This window comes from Salminus brasiliensis, chromosome 1 (assembly GCF_030463535.1).
Source record: "Salminus brasiliensis chromosome 1, fSalBra1.hap2, whole genome shotgun sequence".
Lineage (NCBI taxonomy): Eukaryota > Metazoa > Chordata > Actinopteri > Characiformes > Bryconidae > Salminus > Salminus brasiliensis.
The window spans coordinates 81,127,873-81,154,265 of NC_132878.1; the positions used below are offsets into that span (position 1 = coordinate 81,127,873).

Sequence of the window (26,393 nt, forward strand, 5' to 3'; positions counted from 1 at the left end):
AAATAAAAAGCAGCAGTGGCGTCCAGCCTGCCCCTACCTAAAAAGCATAGATTTTGTGTGTGAGACGGGTGGGTGAGGGTGTGTGTGTGGAGCTCAAGATTCAAACAGAAATTCTGTTTGAGAACGCTGGCTTTCATGTTTGGAGCTTCGGCCTGAGCCCTGCATACTGAAGCCTGGACCCTGAGGAAGAGCACGAGCGAGCTGTGTGTGTTGGGGGTGTGTGAGAGTGCACTGGCAGAAAGGAAGAGGGAAGAGGGTAATGAATCATAGACTATGGCCTTGTTCTTTCTCTGAGCCTCTTCTACTCTTAAAGGAATACTTCAGCATTTTGAACCTAATCTCAGCTTAACTGGTGTAGGCCTATACCTTGCTGAGGTGATTGCTTATTGGCTTTCAGCTTTCATTGTGTGTTTTGAGTCAACAGGTTTTCTTTTGTTTTGTGATGAATTTATGGTCTGTGATCATCGATCGCATGGTACAGATGTGCCAGAGAGAGCTTATTATTAATAGGAGAAATTGCAAAGTTTTATTATTTGCAAGCTATCTTCCCATCAGCCCTTCTTATTTTTAACTAATCTCCTTGAACAGCCCTTCTCAATGGAAACTCGTTTGAAAGGAGCGAAGTCCCATTCAAACCTATTAGCTGCATTAAAGGCCTCCTGCTAGCACGTTCTGTCCAACTCATTTTAAATTCTGCCACCATCATCAAGTATTCATCTTCAGAATTTCTAAAAAGCTGCACTCATTTGGCCGCGTTTACCGGAGCCGTCCGCACAGGCGTGCCCCAACCAGCCGGGCTAAGCGCCGAAAGCACGGCACACAGTCCTAAAACGCACATGATTTAAAATTCTCCTTCTTCCAAGCATCTCAAATATTTCATCTGCTGAGAGCGTCGTTTTTTCCTCGCCTTCTTTTTTCTTGCACGGAGAACTCGAAAGACTCAAGCTAATTTAACCCTACCATTCCCCAGGGCCCGGCTCTCCCTGCTCGAGTTGTTTCATTCCGTTTTCTGTAAGAGGATGTTGGGAATCTGCAGGCCTGGCGCTGCAGCCGCAAGACTTTGAATGCTGGAGGAGGTTAATCTTACTGTAATATCTGATGAGCATGGGCTCCAGAGGGAACTCTGCATGGAGTTTATGCCCCACAGCTAAAGATACGCCCCACTGGTGCGATCACACACACACATCATGAATGTTTAAACAGCATCACCTTCTTCACAGCCATCAGCATTGTCATTCCGGTCATTGTGACCGTCATCTTCTGCCAGGATAGTATTGATGTGTGCTTGGGCCCCTCTGAGCTGAGGGACTCCCACTGCGGCACTTTTTTTTTACATCTGCACACCTTCCGTCTTTGCAGCAGTCGTTTTCTTTTTTCCACTCGGGTGCCTTATGACACAGAAATGGGAAACCACCGAGAATTACACCGGTGCTTGCATCTGTGTATGCAAGAGTGTGTGTCTATTTGCAGATTGATTCTCTCTAGGTTATTCCACACGCATACAGGTTAATCACTCTGGGGCATTGTGCTCTTTCTAGTGTGCCGACAGACGTGAACAACTGACACATTTTCTCATCCACACGCTCAGTGTAAAGCACCAGAGCCTCGAAAAAGAAGTCCCAAGTTAAACAGATGAGATTCCTCAATAAGGGCCTTGTGTCGCCTGGTGAAGGCCTTCTCCGAGAATCCTCCAGAACGCTGCAGGCCCGTCAGAGCCTCCTTCCTTCACTGACTTCTATGAACGTGACAGACGCCCCGGGAGTGCTGCGTGAGCGACTCTCCATGATTCAGTGATTCAGACGTCGCTGACAACTCACAGATGGTAAGGCAGGATTTAAGTTTAATTAGGACACATCACTTTTAGCTTATGATATGGGTACACAGAAAAAATGGAACTGACACCTTAAAACAAGTAAGTGCTATGAAGACAAATTAAACAACAACAACAACAACAACAACAACAACAACAATACAAAGGCATGAACAGTGATTTTATGTGGGCTACATATCAAATGCAGGACAGATATGAATAGTAATGTGAGAATTTGAGAATACAGTATAGATGATGAATTCCGTTGGAGGTTGTTTCATCTTTTAATGTGTAAAAATTCCATGGATGTGTACAATTTTGAAAATTCAGCATTTACTTTAGTGCTAATGTATGAAATGAAAGGAACAACAAAAGTGATAAGATTACAAAACCAAAAAATAAGAATAATAAAATAAAAATAAAAATAGTTTTCTCTCTGCCTTGGCTCTTTGATTGTGGCATGTTTGGAAACCATGGTATTAGCTGCCTAAACAGACAAAAAAAGTGCAATAACCTTTTCACAATTAGATGCAATGGATAGGGGGGCATATTTTATTCTGAAAACGACACACTGTAGAAACTCATTTAAATTGCATACGATCTGAAAGCACCTCTGAAAAGGTGGGGAAAAATGAAGTTGTATAGCTAGAGATGAAACAACCACACTCATACATAATGTAAATAACATGGTTTAGACACCGGCTGGTGCTGCCATGGAGACAGAAACTGCAATTTCCCATAAGCAGATCACTCTAAAGCTACAATTCACACCAAGAGGGGGAAACCTCCCACCTTTGCCGCACTAAACAGCCCCCCTCATTAATTAATCTGACAAGGAGCCCCGAGAAATGCTTTCATGCTTCTGCGATGCACAAAAAAAAATGACAATGCATAATGGCAGACACAAATACAGTATAGACACAGAAACATGGGTCAGTATTTCACTTCAGCCCTTTGAGCTCTGTTCATCATTGCCAAGGTTATTCAGGGACTCGAAGCCACAAAATATACATTTTTGGCTTTGGAATTCCAAAGACAGTTTCTTGGTCAAGGGAAAAATCCATCATTTATGATAAAGTACATACATTAAATAAAAACGATAACAGAATTAACCCAGATCCGAGGTCAGGTACCCCTATTTTAACCCTTTAACCCCTCCCCTCCACCCCATTGATGATTGAGCTCATAATAAATCTCATCAATGCTGAGACATACTGTATGTATTCTTTAAGCTAAACATGCATGTTTAATAGATCTCTTAACGCCTACTGGATTGCACAATGATCCTCTGCAGGTGTCTCGCTCTTGTACTCTCGATTCATCAGCGTCTTCTCTCTGACCAAAAAATGATGTGATGACTTTTGTGACATTTGCCTGGCTTCGTTATAATGAGGTGAAGAATAGCTACTGCAGACAGAGGAGACATGCTTCTGTCTTAAGAGCCCATTTTAGAAGGTGCTGAGCAGGCAGCTGTCGAATGTACCACCATCTGGACCCAGTTCCCCAAAAAACAGTCTTATATTAACGGCAATCTATGCAGATGGTGAAGGTAGTTTAAAATGAAGGAGAATGGCTGGTTTGAGAAAGCCGTTTGATACCTTCTTATAAGTCAATAGACCTATCCATGCAGTTGCTGCTGAGCTTTATAAAATGCAGGTAAAGATCTCATTGGACCTAATGAAAGATTCTGTCAAAATCCATCAGTTATTCACATCAGAATAGATTTGATGCAGATTGCTGGTTTTCCAACTAACGAGTTTAGGCAGGCTGGAAACAGCAACAACATGGAATTTCCCACCATGCAACAATAAAACTGCACTCAATATTGACCTTCACAAACATACAAAACACTGGTATTCTGACAAAATCTTGTGTGCTACAATTATCATTGATTTGAATGAAATGCCAACATTCTGCTAAGCTCATCTAATTTCGCGGCATTAGCTACAAAAGGATGCCTTTGTTTGCAGAGCATGGATAGGTCAGTTTACAATGCTATCTGCACTAAGATGCTTTGAGGAAACTCAGGCCCAGATCTGTTTTCATTAAGAAAAGTCATTTGTGAAACCACCATTTATGGACGACATCTCTATTCTGGTACACTTATACACTCTCAATAAGAAGCTGTCTATGAAGCATCTATGAACTTCTTACATGCCTTCCAATGAGAGTAAATGTGAAACTTATAGAGGTGGGGATTTCAGTACGGTTCCCCACCCAGTGGCAGTATATGCTGTATCATAAGCAGCGTCATAAGGTGCCTCAAAGACGAGGGTGTTACATTGTTGAGAGCTACAAATCTCATTAGCAGCCATTAAATACGTGATGTTACAGTGCGAGTCTTCACAGCTCTCATGCTACCAAAAGATACTTGAATAAATGTCATACCTTGGCATCCGTAGCGCTAAAGGATGCAGAATAACTACTACACTGTTGCACTGTGACCATGTACAGTGCACATTTTGTACCTTTTATAACATGAAGGAGCTCTGTGAGTAGACTGGTAGATTGGTTAACTTATTACTGACTTGCTGATGTGTTTTGGAGTGATCAAAAAATATCACCCAGACCTTTAAATATCAAAACGATTATGAGACAGGGATAACTACAGGTCCTGCAGGAATGGAGTACTCGTCTGAGCGGTCGCACAACATGGCAGACGGACGTCTCAATGTCTTCCTGCGAATCGGAAATGAGACTTCCCCATGGAGAGCTCTGGTGGTGGGTTTCCGATAGTGGATTGATCGGGCTCTCTAGGGTGGAAGCAGCAGCAACAGAAGCACACAGATTGAGTTACCAAGGTTCAGGCTCAGTCCTTCTCCTATGGGGAAACAGTTTGGTGTTTTGAACCCCACAAACTGCAAAAGGCCCACACGGATCGGCCTTTACTCATGCTTATAGCTACAAAACGTGCATATTCCTTCCAGAGTTGTTAACGAATAATTTATAGAAGTTTTTATATAAGATGATTCAGCCAAATGTATGCGACATAGCTAAAACCAGTAGTAGCCAGCGCAAAATTAAATAAGTAAACTTGACTGATCTGCTACATTTGGGTTAAGGGGGTAGTTTATTTGTTATTTTTGGCTGAACCATAGCTTTCATATTAACAACTAATAATAAACCTGTAGTCAGAGGGGTTAAGGGGAGTGAGGGCAGAGCAGGTACAAAACAAGCCCACCTGGAAGATGCTCTTTGCTTTCTACTGTGGGCACAAACTCTGTAGAGATCCTGCTGGGCTGGATGCCTATCGAGCCAGCCTGAATGGACCTCTGTTCCCAGCTGTGCCTCCACCTCCCCCCTCTTACCCCCACCTCCCTCCAACCGACACCTGGCCGAGCACAGCTGCCCACTGCCCTGCTTTATCTCCGGCCAGAAGAACAGGACGAGATAACCAGCACGCACCACATATGCTAGTTAAGCTCTGTCTCTCTCTCTCTCAACACGCTCTACTTACCGCGGCACACGCAGTCACACACACGCGTCAGTCTACACTACCTGGATTCTGGCTTTTCTGGTGCTCCCTCTTGAATAAACTGTTATGTGAAAGCTGGAGTTATTCATCAAAGTGTCTTTTTTTTTTTCTTTTTTCATTTTTTGGTAAAAAACGTACAAAAAAAGACATAAAAGGCTTACGAAATAAAAGTGAGCGTCATGCTTAAAGAACAATGAGATGCGACAAGAAACGCAAATTCTCTGCGGAGTTCTTCCAACCTTGCTACTCAATTTACAGACACAGTTTATACATTCAGGTGCGGTATGCCTCGGCCATCTTTTAAGCCCATGAAAGCCCAAGAAAGGTCGTCCGGCAAGGACACATGCTCTGTGCCTGACAAACGCAGGGACTCGCCAGCCAATCAAACAGACAAGCACTTTTAATGAGGAACTCACAGCATCTGCCGGGCTGACGGGTGCTCTCAGGCGCTGCTCTGAGAACCATCAACACAAACTCAGAGTAGGAGAAAGAAACAAAAGGGTGAAAAAAAGAGTCCTGCGCAGGAAGGAACATGCTCAAAAGGTCATCATGCATTAAAAAAAAAAGTCACTCGAGCTTTCACCACACATGCAGACTGTGGAAGCACTAACATTCTTGGCCGTCTCCGTTTTCTTTTTCTTGTTTTTTTTCCTTTCCATTTTGATTATTAAATACGTATCTCTTGCCTCATGCTACACACAAAAGTAATATAACCATGAGCAGAATCTGAAGTGTCAACATTTGTGGACCTCTTTTAAACCTTTGTGCAGGTTTCAGACAAAAAAATGTTTGCCAGAAAAGAGTTCAGTGTCTTTTTTTATGTGCTTATGTGGTCCATTTATTTGGAATCGCGTTTGACTCAGTCTCTGTTTGGGGTGCATGTGTATGTGTGTGCCTGTGTGTGTGTGTGTTTAGATCTATACATGGCAGTGATGCATCCATGTTTTTTAATCCCCGTTTCTTTCCTCCAGCTCTAGTCAAGCTGGACAAAGAACAGCTCCAAAGCTTTAAGTTGACAATGGAGCAAGAGGAGCCTTGGTCCAAGGCAATGTAGGGCAGTGCTACGCTGAGAGAACAAGTGCCTTGATAAGCCGAAAAAGAGAGAGAGTGAGTGAGAGGAGGAGAGAGGAAGTAAGAGAGGATAGATGTGGATGATACAGAGCCGGGGTAAGGGTCATCACTTCTGAGTGAAGAGAGCTCCGATGGTTACCCCTGCCGCCCCCAGAGCTGCCAGACCAAACACTGTCTTTAGATAGGGCCAGGGTTGGAAAATAGACCTTCTCTGCTGACCGTAGATTTCCACAAAGCCATCCTAGAGGAGAGAGAGAACAAAGAAATTTTACAATTAGTCTGAGTTTATTAACACCTAACATTCTCAGGGTTGTTATATCACAAGGCTTATCATTCAGTTAGCACAGTAAGTCATGAAAAGTCATCTTATCCACTTCCTTCTGGACAGGGTCAGAAATATTAAGTGTGACAGAGGGATATCCCCTGGACAGGGCACCAGTCCATTGCAAGGTACCAGAAACACCCATTATTTAACACTTAGGGTCAATTTAACATAGCCAAATTATCTACTTTATGTGTTTTTGGGAGGTGGGAGGAAACCAGAGTACTGTGATGAAACCCTTAAGGACACAGGGAGAACACACTCTTCTCACAAACAGGCTTGGACCCACAACTCCGGGTTTCTCCTACCCGCTTCCCTATGCTTGGACCCCAGTAGTTGCCACTTGCATTGTAACCTGAAGACAGATGCTCAGTTCTCATAGTGATTTTCACAGACCATAGATATCAATTATACATAAATTTTAGATGAAAATGAAATATTATCTGGATGTCTTGGTTACTAGCAATGATCATTGACACAAAAATAACATTTTACTTGCTGTTAAAAAGCTATTGAAGAAAACTAATCTACATCTAAATATTAGAGTGACGACGCCAGTAGCGGGAGTCACTGCAACCATGCCCACTGAGTGGAAAAAAGACTGACTTAGTGGCAGCATTAACGTTCAATGTAGTTAAAACATAAAATAGGAAAGAGCTGTTGTTTGACTGACAAACAGATTCAGCAAGAATTCAGAGCTCTCCTTTACAGACTGTCGAATGCTCAAGAAAGACAATGAAAACGAATGAATTTCTGCGGTTCTGGAATTCAGGCACCGAAACGTGTGGAAGCTCAGTGTTTGATAAAGTAACGCTCTGAGAATAGATGGGAAAAAACAAGTCAGATTGCTGTTGAGTCCAACTGCCTTTAACTTAAGCAAACAATGTTGTTTCCCGGTTTTCCCCAATAAACGCAGCCATGATGCAGAATGTTCTGCCACTCAGTCCAACTAAAAGGGGGCGTGTTCCAGCGGGAACGTGACATCAATGCAGACCCTCTATAGAGAATGCCTGATTAAAAAAGTAGTAAACAGTAAAGCATAAACTCAGATAGAGAATAGATCTGGGAGACAGGAGGTTTTGAGTTGGGAGAGTGACATGGCATTGATCATGCTGATGTGGGTAAATCTGAGGCTGGGAGTGTGTCATATGACACTGAGCATGGTGGTGTGGGTAAAGCTGAGGTTGGGAGTGTGTAGTATGACACTGAACATGTGGTTGAAGTTGGAAGTGTGATGTATCACACTAAACGTGCGGGTGTGGGTAAGGTTAGGAGTGTGTCGTATGACATTGAACGTGTTGGTATGGCTTAAATTGACAGTAACCTCTGGTATTCAAGCGAAGCAGCTGCACCAGGTGGCATAATTAACCTTGTTGAGCCGAATGTCCCGTTGCCAATCCATTCTAACAATCTTTGGCAGTGGCCTCCTTTACTCGTATAAAACCACCAGTTCCAGTATGTGCACATCCACACTGGCCACAGTTAAATGTATCCGCATGTGGAATTGGAGCTTTCTGTATACTACCATGTTTTCTATCACTATTTAAAAGATCCAATGTTTAATGCCTTTATTATTGTATGTACTGTGTTTTCATCCAAGCAAGTGGAAGTATGTGGGACAAACTAAACTAAATGTGCATCAGTTATGAATTTTTGTGCTTTGTTAAATACATTTTTTGCAACAATGACATTGAGAAATTATGTTGTTAATTAAGAATTCAACTTCAGAAAGTCATATTATGCTTAAAAGCGTTAAAAGAAAGCAACTAATTCAGCATGATAGTTCAGTGCATTGTTATATTTAGCATGAAAACGAGTTTATCAATCTATTTGTTCTTGTTTGCAAGAAAAATCTCAAATGGAAAACAACACTATGCAACTATCTAAATAATAATAATCCCTATTCTATATCTCTTTGTACATGGAAGATGGCTAATTGCAGTATGATGCTTCTTTTCAGGGGTTTAGGGATCCACTTGTCCCTCCTTGCCCCTCCCCTTTGTCACAGCTTCACAGAGCAGACACTCCACATCTGTGCATTCAAATCCCTATTGGCCAGCATCCAGCCCACAGAGACACACAATGAGAGAGAGAGAGGGGGGCAGGAGAAAACAGATTGGGGAAAAAAGGAGAAAGTAAAAGAAAGTATAGGTAAAAAAGAAGGCAGAAAGCTTGAGTCCACATAGCTCACACGTAAAAAAAAAACAAAACAGGTTCTTCATTGGTCTCTTCAGTAAAGCAAATAATTCCAAAAACAGCAACTTTACAGTAAAAGAATAAATCAATCTTCACCTTTTAGTGGAAGTCAATCTTACTTTTAGATCATTTCTATTGATCCATTTTTTTTTCAAGGAAATATTGCCCACATCATCAGACCATAGATTCATGCTGTTTGCACCAAAGTCACCAAAGTCACCAAAGACCATTTGAGTACTTCAGAAATCAAGATTAATTCCACCAGGCTACAGTTTTACAGTCTATAACTGTCCTGTCGTGTTGAGCTTGTGCTCAGTGCAACCTCAGCTTTCTGTTCTTGAGTGGCCCTTAATGCTTCTGTTGTAGCATCTACAACATCTACCTCAGGTTTGGCAGTGTTGTGCATTCTGAGTTATGTGAGTTACTGAAGCCTTTCTGCCATCTCCACAAATGGTTCCATATAGGACCAAAAATGGTCAAAACCTCATTAAAAAAAGATAATGTTTACTAAAAGTGGCTAGAGACACAAATGATAGAAGGAAGGGGAGAGATAAAAGGCAAATATGGACAATATCTAGACAAAATCTCGGTTTCATCCATTCTACACACACACACTTCGTCTGCTGCTTCCCTGTCCTGCTGCGTCTCGGATGGTGGGCTTGAAAACCGCGAGGCCAAGCCTGGCACAATGCAGCCAAAACCCACAGCATGTTTTTCCCCACAGCCTGCTGCCACTCTACACCTAAAATATCAGCACTTATCTGCATGTTTGGCATGAAGAAATGCTCAAGTTCATCATCCAGTGCTGCTCATTGGACCGTTTATAGGGAAATAATGAGGTTCTTTCCCCCAGAGAGGTGACAGGGAATTAATAGTGAATACATGAAGAGTGGGAGAGCCCCTATTAAATGCTGTTCCAGGAAAAAAAATATGCCTGGCCTCAGACAAAACACCACTGATGCAATGATATGTTAATGCTGATTTGCTGGTTTAAGAGGAACTATATTCAGACCTCTGGAAAACATTATATATTGGGACACCCCCCAAGTAAAGATAGGTGGAGCTGAGGACGTTTCTCTCTCTGAATGTGTGGATATAAGCAAGTGTTGTCCCCTGAGACTCTCTTCTTTATGATATGCCCCAATAGCTTTACATGCCTGAGCAATACTGAAAGTGATTAAGTGTATGTGTGTGTGTGTGTGTGTGTGCATCCTCTTAGAAGCGATTAGGGAAGTGTCCATCAAGAGTGAGTACAGGTAAAGCAAGCATGTGTCATTGAAGTAAATGTGTGTGATGCAGTATGACGATTATGAACTGCTTCTGTATGCATGTGTATGTGTCAGGTCTACAGGCCACATTAAGTCACAATTACTCTAACTTACTTAAACTTAATTTAATAATTGACTCCCAGTAAATTGGGACTGCTTGGTCACTTGCTTGATGATGGGAATATCCTACATTTTTCTTATTAGACACAAGTGTTTATGAACAAAAAATATTATTATTTCGATTTTTATTTACCATTTTCCAATCTCTCTTTATCACATATGAATAACAAGAACATTTTTGTTACCATGCCTTTAAGATTGATATCTGTAAATGATTTCGTTTTGACTGGCTGCTCTGTATTGTTTATTTAGAAAGCAATTCTGGCTGAAACCAGCAATAACTAAAAAATCACTTGCCTAACATTGTGCCCCTTATGCCAGGCATAGACTCCACAAGACCTCTGAAGGTGACCTATGGTATCTGGCATCTAGACATTAGCAGCAGATCCTGTATGTTGTGATGTGTGTCTGCCATAGATCAGACTTAATTGTCCAACACATGCCACAGATGTTCGTTCAGACTGATATCTGGGAAATTTGGAGGCCAAGTCCAACACTTTGAACACTATATCACATTCCACATATGTCAGGGTGCATTACCCTACTGAAAGGGCCCACTGCCACTGGGGAATATGACCTCCATGAAAGGGTGTTATTGGTATGGGTATTTAGGTAAGTGATTAGGGTCAAAATTACATACACATGAATGCAGAACATTGCCCAGTTTTCATTCTTCTTTTCATTTTTCTGAGTGAGTCGTTTAACCATCGTTATTTGGCCCTTGTCAAAGTCGCTCGCATCCTTACATGTTCCAACTTTTCTGGCTTTCAACACAATAACTTCAAGAACTGACTTTTCACTTGCTGCCTAATATGTACATCACACCTCTTAACAGGTGCCACTGTAAGATGATAACCATGTTATTTACTTCACCTGACAGGGGTTTTAATGTTTTGACTGGTGTAACTTTTGCATGAATGAATAGATTTAAACTTCTGCAGGCTGAATGTGCGGCTATAACTAAATTCATTGGTTTCCGTGAAACCCTAAATTTGAAACAGGCTTACAGCTTAGTTTCCATATATGGACTGGAGAGACTTGAGTGAACATTTGTCTCTCTAAGAGTGTGAAAGAAAGCCTGCTAAAATGATAATATATAAATCCTTATGTATTTCTTGTCACATAGTATTTATATGTTGGGTATCGAAACAGTACTCATTGTTTACATGTTAGTGTAGTAGTATATTTGAGAATCGTTAAAAGGTTGTGCATGGTTTGTTATTGGTTAATTAAGTTTTTATCATTTTCCCTTTATGTAATAATAATCAATAAGCAGATAAAATTATGGTCAGATTGTTCAGTTACTAATATTACCCACCCTGGTATGTGTGTAAGAGAACAAGAGACAAAGATACATACATGGGTGTGTACACATATCCTTCTGTGCCTGATCTCAAGAGTCCAGTGCCGTGCGGTGCAGGCTGCTTAATAAGTAAAGCAGTGGTTTTATGACAGCGGGCACTATGGCCTCTGGCTGGCCCAACAAGAAGCCATCCTATGCCCTGCTGTTTGAATTGGATTAAACCATGTCTCACAGGCAACAGAACAGCAAAGGAGGGAGAATAAGAGAGCACAGACAAACAAGAAACAGACCAGAGATTGAGGGAGTGTGAGACTTAGAGTGGAGTGTGGGAGAGGCAGGGAGAGAGTATAGAGGAATCTGAAACAGCAGAAAAGTAGACAGAGTTAGAGCAAGGGAGATCAAACTGGGCATGAGTGGACGAGGTGGGTGAGCGGCAGTGGGGTCAGTGCATCTCTCTCTTTTTCCCCACACAAGAGTTTCACACCTTCTCTTCAGCAGCTTCTCCAAATGTGCTGATGCAATATTAAGCAGTTGGCACCTGGTGAAAGACAGAGAGCTCAGCATGGTGTCTAGAATGTGCCTGATAAATAAAAGGAGCCAATTTACAAGACTGGTCAAAACACAGCTGAACTTTAAGATTAGGTGCTTGTCCTCTAACGAATTGTACGCTTTGGTTAATATATCAACAAAACGGAGGTCAGGGGAAAATGAAGCGTCTTCTTCTGTCATGCTCATCTCGCACACCTTCTATTAACCTGTTTTGATAACAACACAGCATGTTTTGCCAAAATCACTATTTAGGCAACCGCTAAATATCAAACACTATCACTGCTCCCGGTTTACAGAGTGGAGTCGGCTTACGCGCCTGTGCCAGCACGGCATCGGCTGTGTGAATCATCAGTATTGCTGACGTTGCCGTTGTCACACCCCAATCATCTAATGACTCTTAAATTTCAGCCAAGATGGACTGAGTCTGCGGTTTATTCCACGGAGCCAGCAGAGCATATTTAACAATGACACAAGAGCCACGTCCACTGTCTGTTTACACCACTAACAATGGCCACCAGCCTTGTTACCCAGAGAAAAAAAAAGCAGCTAGCAATCTCCCAAGACACTTCCGCTACCGTTTCTATTTTTAACCTTTCTCTTATCTGCGCTGACTATCTCTCAGGGCAGCCTGTCTCTTTTTCCTGCAGGTTATCAGCGCTCCATTTACTCTACACACCTGGCTCCAAGCAACAAGGTAAGCGGGAGAGAGGAAAGGGCAGGAAAGAGGGGGGTGGGGGTGGGGGGGTTCAGCCGGTCCAACTAGAAAGAGACTTTGAGAGCAGCAAGGAATCAGGACACTAACGAGAGTCACAGCACAGTGATTGTGCCAAGGGAGATGTCATCCACTGGCAGCCTGGAGGAGCCTCGTGCTGCTGGCTGTGTGACGAGGGCCCTGACACCCAGTAAATGAGGGCCCGTGGCAGGCCCCACAGCAGGAGAGGTGACAGGACAGGGCCTGCGAGGTGCTGCTGCACGCTCTTCATTCACATCCCTGTTTGCTCACACCGTGTCTTTTTTTTCCCTACCTCGGTAAACATCCTCATTAGGGCTGTTACCGCCCCATGTTTGAACAGACTGCCTCTGTTTGCCCAAGGCCTCTGCTAATGGCCTCTCAAACGCAGCCCCTTCTCTGGCCCCTGCTCTCCTATGCAGTGGAGAGAGGGGCAGGTAGCAAGGACACAGGGCACTCTCATCAGCCACGCTTCGAATGAACACTGTTCATCAGGCCAGGCTGCCCTTGTCGCTTGAGAGATCCAAGCATTATCAAATGAAGTGTGCAAAAACACAGCTCAAGTCTTTGTCTCTTGCCGTTTGTTACGTTGATGTTAATTGTTCGATGTAAGAAAAAGCTACTGAACCTGAATGATGCAGGAATGGATCATTTAGCAGAGTGAGCAAGCTTCGTTGGGCTGAGTTCGAAGTTACTTCAAGCTCACATATGGCAGTTATCACCTCGGTTGAACTCTCAGGAACAAAGGATAGAGTGAAGAAATCCCCAAAAGTCTGGGTGATCAGTAAAATAGGGACTCAGCAGATAAGTACCTGAGTTCTTCCTTCCTCTGCATCTCTATTTATGTCCTTCCTGCATCGGTAGAGGCTTGGTCACCCTCTCAGCACTCATACCTATCTTCCATGCTGCGAGACTACAGCAGCCAATTTGAGGTTGAGGTTGAGCTAGGGTGACTTTGTGAATGGCCTCTTGACTTGGAGGTGGTCAGGGCTGCATCCTTATAAGGAAAGCAGCAGCTGCGCAACAGGCTTTAGTGTCAACGCGACTGTGTCATCACATCCTCAGATTTCCTGGGCGGCCCATGCCGGGCACTTAGCCAAGAGATGACCTCATGGCCTCTCTACGCCAACCAAACTCACCATACAACTTCTCTGATCATCCTATTTCATGACACAAGTGTACGGTGAAAAGAACAGTCTGAAGTGTGCTTCAGCGCGATGCATTAAAGAACATCCGCAACTTGGTTTGTGCGACTGGAACCAACATCTCAGCTCATGAATTTTCTATGCGTGTTTCTTCCATCGGAAACTCCAAGCCAGCTTCCTTCCTCATTTGTTTACTTTAAGGAGCATGCTTGTGTCATCCTCCCAGGCACTTCCATGAAGCAGAATAAAAGAAAGAAGTCTGCTCACTGACACACAGAGTTCTGTATGTATGAAATGTAGGTGTATTAGCTGCTAATGCAACCATTTGTCTATAAGCTGTTTTTTAAAAATAGTGATAAATAAAAAACAAACAAACAAACAAAAACAGCTGCAGTATTTACTGTGGTCATCAGTGAGGTGTCATGATTTGGTGCATTTTAGTAGATTAAGCTTGACCTTGGTCTTTGTTTCTGTACACACTCAGGGGTGAGCTGGGCTTGGGAAGAGGGAATTGTAAGGGGACAGCTGGGCATGAAAGTAATTGTATTTCCATGCGCCCCACACTACATGTAATTAGCCGTTAAGAATATCCTTTGCCAGAATGCTGAATGAAACAGGATCAGTGAAGCACTGGTCGGGAGGGGTGCCCCCCCCTACACTCTTCTCAGTTTATATACAAGACATCTGTTGATCACTTGGTCAACAAATGTAATTAATGTTTTTTATATAGTCGTGGAACTAAGCCAGGAACATAGGGAAAGGGCAGAACACTCACATATCCACAATTTTCACACCTTATTTGGAGTAAATCATGCACAGATTAAACTAAATGATCTATTTTCAGAACAAAAAGCTCAAAGGTGATTTAAACTGAACTTTGTTCTAATGTGTTTAACTGTAGATCTAACAGTCAATAAAGCAAAAATTATGCAAATGTGTTCAGGTGGTGTGCTGGTGATGCACTAAAAAATCTGAATCTACCATTAATATACAAACTGACATATTTCTAACACCTGCATAGGTGCTTACCTGGAGACATTGTATTAGTCATAATAAAAATATTACTCAAATATTATGTTATATTGCATAAAGAATAATACATTATGGTGTAAAACACCATTACAAGGTTACAATTACAAAAGACGCCATCTTTCTGAGTAGGGATGGGCAATATAACAATAATTTATTGAAATTGTGATCAATTTTGTTATCGTGATACAGTGAGCACATTGTGGATTTCATTGCTTAAGGAACACTGACCAACTGCACATTTCATTACCGAGAGGGTAATTAATGCCGTTTAATTAGACAGAGTGCAGCAGGTTTTGAATATAAATCACAGTATGGGAGCGTATTTTAACAGCAGTCGCTACTGGTATATTTTGTCTGAATGTTAAAATACTACAATATACATTGTGTATCATGAAATTGTCTTTAAATATAACCCGATCTTTAAAGTAATACAATGGCAGTATGTTAGAAATGCAAGATAATGCCTCTTAATTTCATTATAATCAATTGTATATAACAATAACTTACAGATTGTTAATAACTCAATATTACACTTGATTATCATTGGACATTTTTGCATATTAAAGCTATAGAATGCTATAGGACTGACCTTACAAGTGTGCATTAAGCATATTTTATACCAGCATGGTAAATGTGTCCTTTCCTTCGACAAATCTCCCCGAAACACAAATCCTCCATCCCCAGACTCGCCACAGGAATAGATTCGCTGTCTGCGACAGATGGTTGGTACATCCACGCCTCCACATACTCATTACAAATGAGGCAATGGTTATGTATGATACCGTCACCATGGCCCTGCTCTTTGAACAGAATCTCATTTTCACCAGACTCTCAAAAACAACGACTCGACCTTGTCTCAGAGCCAACAGCGTAACAGGATCAAGGAGACATGAGAGAGACGAACCAACAAGCTTAGCAGTAAGACGAGCGACACCTAAACCCATTAATCCCAGTGAAGAGGTAGAGCAGAATCTCTTCGCATCTACAAGAGTCCTCTGCCAGGACAAATTCCCCGGCAGGCCCCTGCAGTGGACCAGGGCATGTTTGACCTGGGCCTGCTCTCTGACTCCTGCTGCCCTTCAGGTTGCCCATTCAGTCTTCTCATCTCGGTGGGTGGCTGCCCTTGCTGGCATCCGCAGGTCAGCAGCGTAAAAAGAAACACAGGAGATAGGAGGCTACACCTTGACCCTTAAATCTAATGTATCCTTAAAAAGGTAATTGCCATGTGTTCAACTCCCAGCGCAGCATAATAAGGTACAGACAAAAGGCAAAGCCCTCAGCTGCTGGGTTTCCTTCATTTAACGGCATTATTCATGTACCGCTCCCGCTCTCTGCCCCCTCACAGCCACTATTCACACTCTTTTATGCTCAGGGCCTGAAGCACGTCTTAGCATTCAATTACCAAGTCATATCTAGTTAAATCCACCACAAACCAAAAGAGAGAGCCCTGATGCTTAATTGTAGATCTGGAGGCAAAGTAAAAATGGGTAATGGGCACAATGACTAACAATGCTAATAGGCTTCCATTTTTCTTCTTCTGATGCTAACAGTCTTCTTTTCGTTCAAGTACTAAATTTCAGTCTAGCGTTTATAGAATGATTGGGAGAGCAATTTAGTCAAAAGCATGAGCTACACACACATTCATTGAAGAAGCAGCTTCAGAGTGGCTGCTGGCATAGACCGTATTGTATCTTAGTATTTTGTTTAGTATTTTGTTAGTTTGAGAGATGGAGTTTGCTGGGATAGCTCAGAGCTAACATATTAGCTTGTGGCTGCTGCATTAGATTGGGGCACTATGAAGCACAGACAACAGTGTATAAATGGATGGGAATACATTTTACTGCACTATTCCACAATCTTGGATATTGCACTTTACAGCTACTATACTGAATGCAAAATAAACTTAAACGGACACATTAACACAAGGCACATTTTAATGCACTCCTTATTTCTTTCTGCACTGAAAAATTTATCAACTCTGTATTAGCCATTGTTTCATATTTAAATGAAATATAAATTTTGTTAATCATTACACCTGTAGCTGTTATAGCGGGAGTACACAATTCATTTGTAGAGTTATGACAAGAACACCCCAGATATGTGTGTTGATTCCACTAGTATACATACACAAACAGTATTTACTTAATTATAAGACTCACTTTTTAAATTGGGCACCGTCATGGTTTTCTTCTTTTCTCTTTTGGGAAGTACAAAATTCATTCTTTATAGTAAGTTCCTCTCATCACAGAATTTTCCCCATGGCACAAAACACTTCCTACTGCAACACAATACAAACACATATGCTGCTACGACATGCTATTCGTTACAAACTGCTTAACCGGGACAAAACACTTCCTGCCAGGAGCCCAAGAGCACTTCGGCACTAGGGAGCTTGTGGGTTTTCTGCAGCACAGCCGACCCTTTGGCTTCCACATCAAAGTGGAGCCTATAGTCCACAAAAACACTTTTGCAAGAAGAGACATTGCTAGTGGTGCATTCCACATTTGCGGCATGACTGCATTTGTGTAATGAAGGCCCCTGAGGATAGCACCACCTAACGGGCCATGAGGGCCCCTGCAGTCACGGCTGGGACAACCTGAGTGATCCTGTTCTCCTAATGATCCTGTTCTCCTCCCTCCTAAAATCTTAAAACAGCCCATACATGTCTTGTTAGTTAAGCAAGTCTCTGCAGCATGAAGGTTGGGCACCACATATCATAGCATGCCTTGTTTATTTCCTGCTTGATTGTGTACCTTGACATGATGCATGAACTCGACAGGCCTGTCAGGGAATATTTGGCATGCAAATTTATCACTGACATGCAATATAAGAATCTGAAAAGCATCTGCATTCTGAAAAGCATCTCCATTTTTTTAAGTCAAAGCTTTATGTCCTGTAGGCATACTCAGCATCAACTCTAAACACATTAAAGTTTCATGATAATTAGCTTTAAACTTCCTACGCTTACTCCTTCTCACTTAAAGAAAACTCCTCATTTCTCGCAGTTGTAGAACAAAACGTAACATCATTTTAGGACAAAGGTATCTTATTATAAGGCAATTTACCATTCACTTATTTGCTCTTCATGATATTTGCCCATGTGTCCAAGTTAAAAACATTCTGTTTCTCAGCTTTTACTGTGAATCATGAGCTCTACACGTTCCCATGGTGCATTTATATCTGTGGGCTGCTAATTCATCCCTTCTGATGCTTCCTGTAGTTGAGCTGCAGTATGTTGTGGGTCCACATGTTGTTTAGAGGCATTTTCTCACTTGTCTGGAGAAACACCATCATTATGAATTAGAGCAGTGTTCAGCGAAGGCCTTTGGGCTAAACAGACATTATATTAGAGGAAGTGTCGGATCCTAAAATAATGCTATCACCATTATGATGTGCTCTCTGTCAGGTTAAATTGATCCTTTGGTTCAAACTCTCGTCTCGTAATTATCTACTAAAACACCAATGGCATCAATTAGGGGTTTGTTGTTTTTGGGCACACTCACAAAAGTGTACGTCACCACATAAGCTGATCTTGTAGCTCGTTCAATCTGGCCATCGCAGAAGATGATCACAGTCCCAAGCTTGGAGGCTGACTCTTTATATTGCTTCTTTAAACTGTAACAAAAAAAAAAAAGCCTCATCTTGTGATTGAGATAAGTATAAGCTCAACTGCCATGCCACAGGGTGGGTGGCTCACTATAAGAAGCAGCTCGTTGATAAGCGTGGACTACTTTTTTTTCTCCACGCTAGTCTTTCTGTTGCAACATGCTTCAAACGCTCCAAAAACCGTTGAGCCGTCTCTGAATGCTTGCCAGAAACAGGCAGTCATGTCTGGGTGAGAGGAGGGGGTCGGAAGCAAACCTAAGCATTGCCAAAGTGTGACAGGTGCCCTCGAATAGGGCAACTGCCCCCCCCCCCCCCAAAAACTCTTCAACCACTTCCTCCCTCTGTTCGTTCTCAGGCTGAGGGGACCATGGGAGATTTCCTTTTCTAATAAGCTGGAGACCCTTGAGACAACACACATGCCTTCAGTGACACAAACTAAAAGCTATTCAGAGCGTGTCTCCTCAATCTTCAGTGCTCAAAACTATACATGGACATACTGGACATGCTGGGTCACTTCAATACTAAGAGCCTTCATGACACAGTACTTATACTGTGCACAACATGGTACAGACCCCCAAAACAATGGCTGATATGGTAGGGGAAACCTGGGAGGTGTTGCACAGTTACAAGAAGAACTGACTGTTCTAACGACTGTGATGAGTTAGGGGAGACACCCAGACTCACTGCAATTACTGTTGGGGATTTCCAGGTTTAGCGTAAATAAAGGCCGGGAGTATATGTAGTGAGGTATTGAGATACAAGTTGATTGTATAAACAAATCAAATGGAAAAAACAATACAGAAATTTGACATGGAAACAACATGAGCACAGAAGAGGGAGCACAGCCAAAATGAGCCTTCAGAGTCAAACAGAGAAATAAATAGAGTGAGAGAGCGAGAGAGAGAGCAAGAGACAGGGAAAGGGAGAGAGCGATTGAATATTAAGGTCCAGCCTGACCCAGAGCTGAACTAAAGAAACTCCCTTGATGAGCGTTTTCCCTCTCACAGCCATATACAGTATTTAGCATCTCATGCAAATAACCTTAATGCAGGCGGATTAACCAAATAGATGGGATTAGTGAGCTAATAAACCATTATTAGCTATTGTGAAAGGTGTCATAGCTCCTCATTACTGCATCCATGCTGCTTTATCATCAAACCCTGGAAGATGGTCTGGTGGGCATTGTAAGAAGGCCTGGGACCCGCACAGAACGCACGGCATTGGAAAAAGTGGATTTTTCTGTCTATAAATCTGGTTCTGGCTAATACATGAGATCCACATGTTGATTTCTTAAAGCCACTCACTTAACATGACCTGCTAATGACCCAAAGGCCCTAAATCTTCTGAAGAAATCTGAAAGATCAACGTAGGCTTGTTATCTTCAAAAAGCCACCTGAAGTACATCGATGTGGCCGGCTGAGCGCAACAGGCCTTAAGTGAGGCTGGGGGCAGCAAATGAGCAACTTGAGTCGGATTCCAGCAAGTCAGTATTTTTAAGAAACACATGTGTATGCATGTGTTTGGGGCGTGGGTGAGTGGAGATTCTGAGTCATGGCGTGGATCAGTGGCCCCTGTGTTATTTGCATAAGGTAAAATCCCTGCGTAGATAGCTATGCGTGCTAAGCGAGATCAGAGCGGAGGGCGATCACATTCAGCTCCTCTACTTGCTGCCAACCTCACTCGTCTGGGCGAAGGTGTTAAATGCCGACAGGCGATGAGCCATTCTCCGGCATCTGCTTGTCTTAATGGCGGGAGCCGGCACTCTGCCTCATGTGTCGGAGGCAGTCAACGGAGGCGAAAAACTGGCAGATGCATAAATCATTTTTCTTCTCCAGCTATCCTGGCTTTCAAATTTCACTACTTAAATGAATCAATGAAGAATCTTTCCCTTCGCCACTTATTCTCGCAATGCTTTACCTCCCTTTATGTCTCTCTGCCATTCTCTCTCTCTCTCTCTCTCTGAATTTATTCTGTGCAGTGTCTTTTAGTCTCGCTCCATCTGGCTCCCTTTGCACACAGCTCCACATGTCAGCCACACACATACACACACAGCATTGAGGACTCTTCGTTGTCACTTTCGCAGGATAGTGGGGCACAGAGGGGAGGGCTGGGCGCTGAGGAGGGGTGCAGGGCCTGACACAATGGCGGAGCAGGTGATTGAAGTTTGAGCTGTGGATCCATGGGCCCCACTTTACATCTCCGCTGTTCCCATCGCCTCTCAGGTTCCCCCACCACCCGCCGTTCACAAAATCAGAAACCCGATCTCCTCCCTTGGGCCTGTGGCACGGCAGAGAACAGAACCAAACAAAACAGAAATATTTTCAGGACGCTCTCACAAGGCTGCAGCACAATGGGTTTTGAAATAACTGTGGCTCAATGTCACTATCTTGGAAGGAGGGGAATTCTGGAGCTCCAAGTGCAAAAGACATGGATTTATTCCCAGAAGTGGTGAGGGCATTACCGGGTGCCATGAAATGACCGTAAGGGAATGTGTCAACATTCTGATCAGCGCAGTGTCAGCAATCTTTTCAGAAATTCAAAGATTTCAAAAAAAAAAAAAAAAAAGAAAGGATGAGATCAGAGACTTGCCTACAGCCAAGGCAACTATCCAGATACTGCATACGCAATATTGGCAAATTTGATCAACTCAGAACACTTTGTTTTTAGGGTAGATTCAGGGAAGAGCCACCACTATTTGCTACACCATTACGGTTAAAATCAAATACTTATTCGACTTGTTAAACATAAAAACATGACACACTGTTTGCATTATCTAATACCCAGTACACGGATTCTTTTCTCTACCTCTACTATATCCTCTTTTTAAGAATTGAACATTTCATGCCACTGAGAACAGAAATTATTAACATAGTGGCACTAGAAAGAGGTGAAATAAGTGGAACAATAAATAAATAAAGTCTTCCAATACCTTTTTATATCTGAGGTCTTTGAAGTCTCATTCTCTTAACCGTCTCTAATTGCTAAACACAGTGAAGTGGCTTTTGTCCAATGAGAATTTGAAGTTCTTCTGCATGCATTTTCTTTTCAGTTGCCCAAACCGGATGAGAGTTCCATTCATGAAACTCAAACTGATGCATATCAGCTCAGGTTATGCATAATTTAACAGCTCAAAGGCTGCTGTAAATACATACTCTCTTATTACTACTACCAATGCATAAAATATTCATTTGGCAAGGGATTAAGATGGTGTTACATACAATATATCAAATGCGTTGAGAGTAACCCCTGAAGGCCAGGCTTCCGGTAAACAGAACGCCCACTTCCTGAATTTTAGCTTGCCTCTGGACGTGACTAGCCACCTAAACAACTACCCAAGGGGAAATGGACAGCTCCTCTTTGACATGAACAGACAGGTGAGAGGCAGAAACATGAGACCAGCTTTGGGGCCAGCAGCTTGTGGCCACTTCAGGGTGCCAGGTCAGAGGCTGCCTCATTTTCCATGACTACCTCCAACCAGCCAGTGCACCGGGAAGCACTCTTCTGTATAAATAGCTCTGTGGACAGCCATGGCTGGAGCAGGTGGAGCTAAGTAAGTCTCTTTTATCTGTCCAGGATGCTGAAAGCAGCCGCAGGGACTTAAGGAGATGAAGTCTGTGGAAGGGATCCTGGCTCACTAACTCATCAGCTCATCAGCTGCTACCAAACACATGAAGTAACCCCCCAATAAACAGTGGCATTTAAAAAGCCAGCACTAAAACACACAGCCTCACTTCTGCCAGTCTGGATTAGCTCTTGTTCAAGGTGGAAGCACAATTACATTAGCGTGCCATTAGCAGACTTCTGAGCTGCAGTGGACATATATTGGGATCAGGTGGCTACTGGGGTCCCTCGGAGCCGCAGAGCAGGAGGCTGGTCATCTTTAAACAGCATAGCTACCGCAGCTTCATCTCAGACATGCACTGTATGTCTGAATGTTTGTGGACACCCCTTTCAATGAATGCATTTAGCTACTGAACACAGATGTGCAAATGTATACACACAGCTTGTCTAGTCCATGTAGAGAGGAACTGCCCATAGAATAGGACTCTCTGGATCCCATAGATATCAAACCTATTGGCACCATGTCTAATGCCAGGCCTGGGCTAGAGACATATAAAGCCCCCTTAAGCATTAAGCTGTGGAGAAGTGGAACTGTGTTCTCTGAAATGATGGTGCTCCAGCCAATACTTATAGGATGAGTTGGGGAGTTGGGGATGAGGTGGGGTGGAGATCATCCGGAAGACCGGATACGTACCATGGCGATCCAGAGCTTTGCGAGGGGTTCTTGCTACAGTGTGCGGTTTTCTTTAATAATCACCCAACCGGCACTGACCAGGCGAAGATCGCCTTTCTCGTATCCCGACTCGCTGGAAAAGCTCTGGACTGGGCTACAGCCACCTGGGAGGACCTCAGTGAGAAGCCCTTCTCGGACTATTTGAAGCAGTTCAAAGCGGTGTTCCAACACCCCCGAGAGGGGCTCACTAAGGGCGATCTCCTGCTGCGGATGGAGCAGGGCTCCAAGCCGGCAGCCCAGTATGCGCTGGAGTTCCGAACGCTAGCCACTGGTAGCGGATGGAACCAGCCAGCCTTGGTGGCACTGTTCCGCAACGGACTTAATCCGTGTCTGCAGCAGGAGATGGCATGCCGGGGTGAGTCGCTTGAGCTTGACGAGCTTATCGCGCTCGCTATTAGGTTAGACCAGCTTCTTGGTCATCCTACTAACCCCAGGTTCCCGAAAGCTGGGGGTTCAGCGGCCAGGCCGGGAAGGCATACCGGTCCGGCTGTCCAGAGTGGAGACCTACTCGCTGGTTCAGAGGGGCGAACTGCCCCGACGTCGTCGGCAGGAACGACCTGCGAGCCCAGGGAAGTGGGCTCCCGGGGCCTTACACAGGAAGAACGCAGTAGACGGAGCCGAGAGGGGCTGTGGGGCACGGAAGGAAGGCCTGTCCTCGACGACTCCCATTGAAATCCTGCCTATTCACAGAGGAGCGCGAGGAAGGGACCCCTCGCGCCAATGCGGTGAGTCTGCCCGTCCAGGGACCCCCGGTCGATCACGTTGCCAGTCAGGGTTTCCTACCAGAGCCAGTCTCTTGTCGTTTCAGCACTGATCAACTGTGGAGCGGAGGGCAGCTTCCTGCGAGCTGACATCGCGCAGCGTCTGTGGATCCCGACCGTGCCGCTCCCGAAGCCCCTCCGCGTCACCGCCCTGGATGGACAGCCCATGGGTCTTCGGCCCATCACTCACCGTACTGAGGGATTTCGTCTCGCCGTGAGCTTCCTCCACCAGGAAGTGGCGTCCCTGCTGGTTCTACCTGTCTCCGAGCATGCGGGGAGCCCGGATATTCACGAAATTGGATCTCCGCAGTGCGTACAACCTGGTGCGTATCAGGGAGGGGGGCATTTCCAGTACCGGGTTATGCCATATGGGTTAGCTAATGCCCCCTCCGTCTTCCAGGCTTTTATAAATGACGTCCTGAAAGACTACCTCGGACGCTTTGTGGTGGTCTTTCTGGACGACATTCTAGTGTACTCCCCCGACCTGTATACGCACATCCGTCAAGTTCGTCTGGTCCTGGCGAGGCTTAGGGCCCACCTGCTATTCGCTAAATTAGAGAAGTGCGTGTTCCATGTCCATGAGATCCCTTTTCTGGGGTACATTATCAGCGAGCGGGGGGTTCAGATGGATCAGACCAAAGTCCAGGTAGTCTTGGACTGGCCGTCACCTGGCTCCGTGAAGGAGGTCCAGCGGTTCCTAGGTTTCGCAAATTTTTAACCGCCGGTTTATCCGGGATTTTAGCAGGTTGGCAGCCCCGAGCGTCACGTGGACGTTGGCCGCGGAGGACTCCTTCCAGGCGCTCAAATGCGCATTCACGTCGGCCCCGCTGTTGCGCCACCCCGATCCCCGTAAGCCGTTCGTGGTCGAGGTGGATGCCTCCAACACCGGGGTAGGAGCGGTTCTCTCCCAACGTCACGGGGAGAACGATAGACTCCATCCGGTGGCGTTCTACTCAAAGAAGCTCACTGGGGCCGAACGGAATCACGGGGTAGGGGATAGGGAGCTCCTGGCAGTCAAAATGGCGCTCGGAGAGTGGTGTCATTGGTTAGAGGGTTAGAGTTTTTGAGAAATGCCAAGTGTCTGAACCCCCGGCAAGCCAGGTGGTCCCTGTTCTTCGCCAGGTTCAGATTTACGATCTCATATCGACCGGGCTCCCGCAACACCAAAGTGGACGCTCTCTCTCGTATTCACCAGTCTGTGGATGAGGGAGAGACCGCTCCAGCACCCATCCTGCCATCGGGTGTCACCGTTGCGGCAATTCAGTGGGACCTGGATACAGAGATAGACGAGGCCATCAAACGCACCACCGTGCCCCCATCATGCCCTGTGGACAAGGTCTACGTCCCAGGGGCTTTCCGGGAGAAGCTCATCGGTTGGGCTCACGCTTCTCCGGCATCGGGTCATCCAGGTGAGGCCCGCACATACTATCTGCTCTCTCCCAAATATTGGTGGGAGGGGATGAGGGCAGATATACATCGGGTAGTGGCATCATGCAGTGAGTGTGCTCAATGTAAGACCCCGAAGACGCTCCCGTCGGGGAAGCTCATGCCGCTACCCGTTCCTGAACGTCCGTGGTCTCACCTGGCAGTTGACTTCATTACTGACCTGCCTAAGTCTGAGGGGCACACGGTGGTGATGACGGTAGTGGACCGTTTCTCACGAGGGGTTAGGTTCATACCATTCTCTGCATTGCCCTCAGCAATGCAGACCGCTCAAGCCTTGGTAGACCACGTCCTTCGGAATTTCGGGATTCCGGAGGACATAGTATCTGACCGGGGGGCCCAGTTCACGTCTAAGGTATGGGGTGCCTTCTGTGAACACCTGGGGGTGAGTGTAAGCCTGTCCTCGGGTTATCACCCCCAGTCTAACGGCCAGTGCGAGCGCACTAACCAGGAGCTGGGGAAGTTCCTACGGCTGTACTGTCATGACTACCCCAGCGACTGGTCCCGGTATCTGGTCTGGGCCGAGATGGCCCAGAACTCACTGAGGTGCGCAACCACTGGCCTGACCCCATACCAGTGTTACCTAGGCTACCAGCCTCCGCTGGCCCCTGGACTGCCACGGAGACCCAAGTCCCAGCAGTGGATGCTTGGATGCGTCGCAGCGAAGCGGTCTGGACCGGAGCCCACCAGCACATCCAGACGTTCCTGCGACGCTACAAGGAGACCCTCGCGTCGGGAGTGGGGTCTGTCAGCCTCGTCGGACCAGATGGGGCACTCACGCGGGAAGTTCGGAGACACTGGTTTCGGTTCGGTGCCCGGGGCGTCCCCGTCGGGGGACCCACCCGGCCGCCTCGGGGTTACTGTCAAAGGCGGTCCCGGGCCGCGGCTCACAGGAAAAGATGAACTATTTGTTACTGAACCATGTCGGGTTCATTCGAAGGAAGGACTTTTATTTTGAAATGGACTTTTGGGTTGACAGCCCTTGTCGCCATTTTGGTTTCGGGTTTTGTTTGTCATGTGACTGTTCATTGTCTGGTTAATGTGTTACACCTGTGGGCTGGTGTATTTAAGTAGGGCTAGGGCCAGCTGCTGGTTGCCGAGGATTACCCTTAGTGCGCCACATGCACCCAGGTTATTCAGCTAACGGTATAGACTCATTCACCGGTCTGGTCTGTAGAGTGCATCCTTGTACAAGAGGATTCTCTCTCTAGCTAGCTTAGCAGGGGAAGCTAACTAGCTAGGCAGCTCTCATCTCAGGGTCCATTAGG

General features: G+C 44.8%; 1 protein-coding gene across 1 annotated transcript in view; it reads right to left on the reverse strand.

Moving 5' to 3' along the window:
* Positions 1 to 1,818: 1,818 nt before the first annotated feature.
* The window catches only part of bcl2a (BCL2 apoptosis regulator a), a 54,921-nt gene continuing 30,346 nt past the window's right edge, over positions 1,819 to 26,393 (reverse strand). Inside the window, exon 2 of the mRNA XM_072690776.1 lies at positions 1,819 to 6,597. Coding sequence (XP_072546877.1) covers positions 6,463 to 6,597 — 135 coding nt within the window. The 3' untranslated portion in view covers positions 1,819 to 6,462. The remainder of the gene's footprint in view (positions 6,598 to 26,393) is intronic.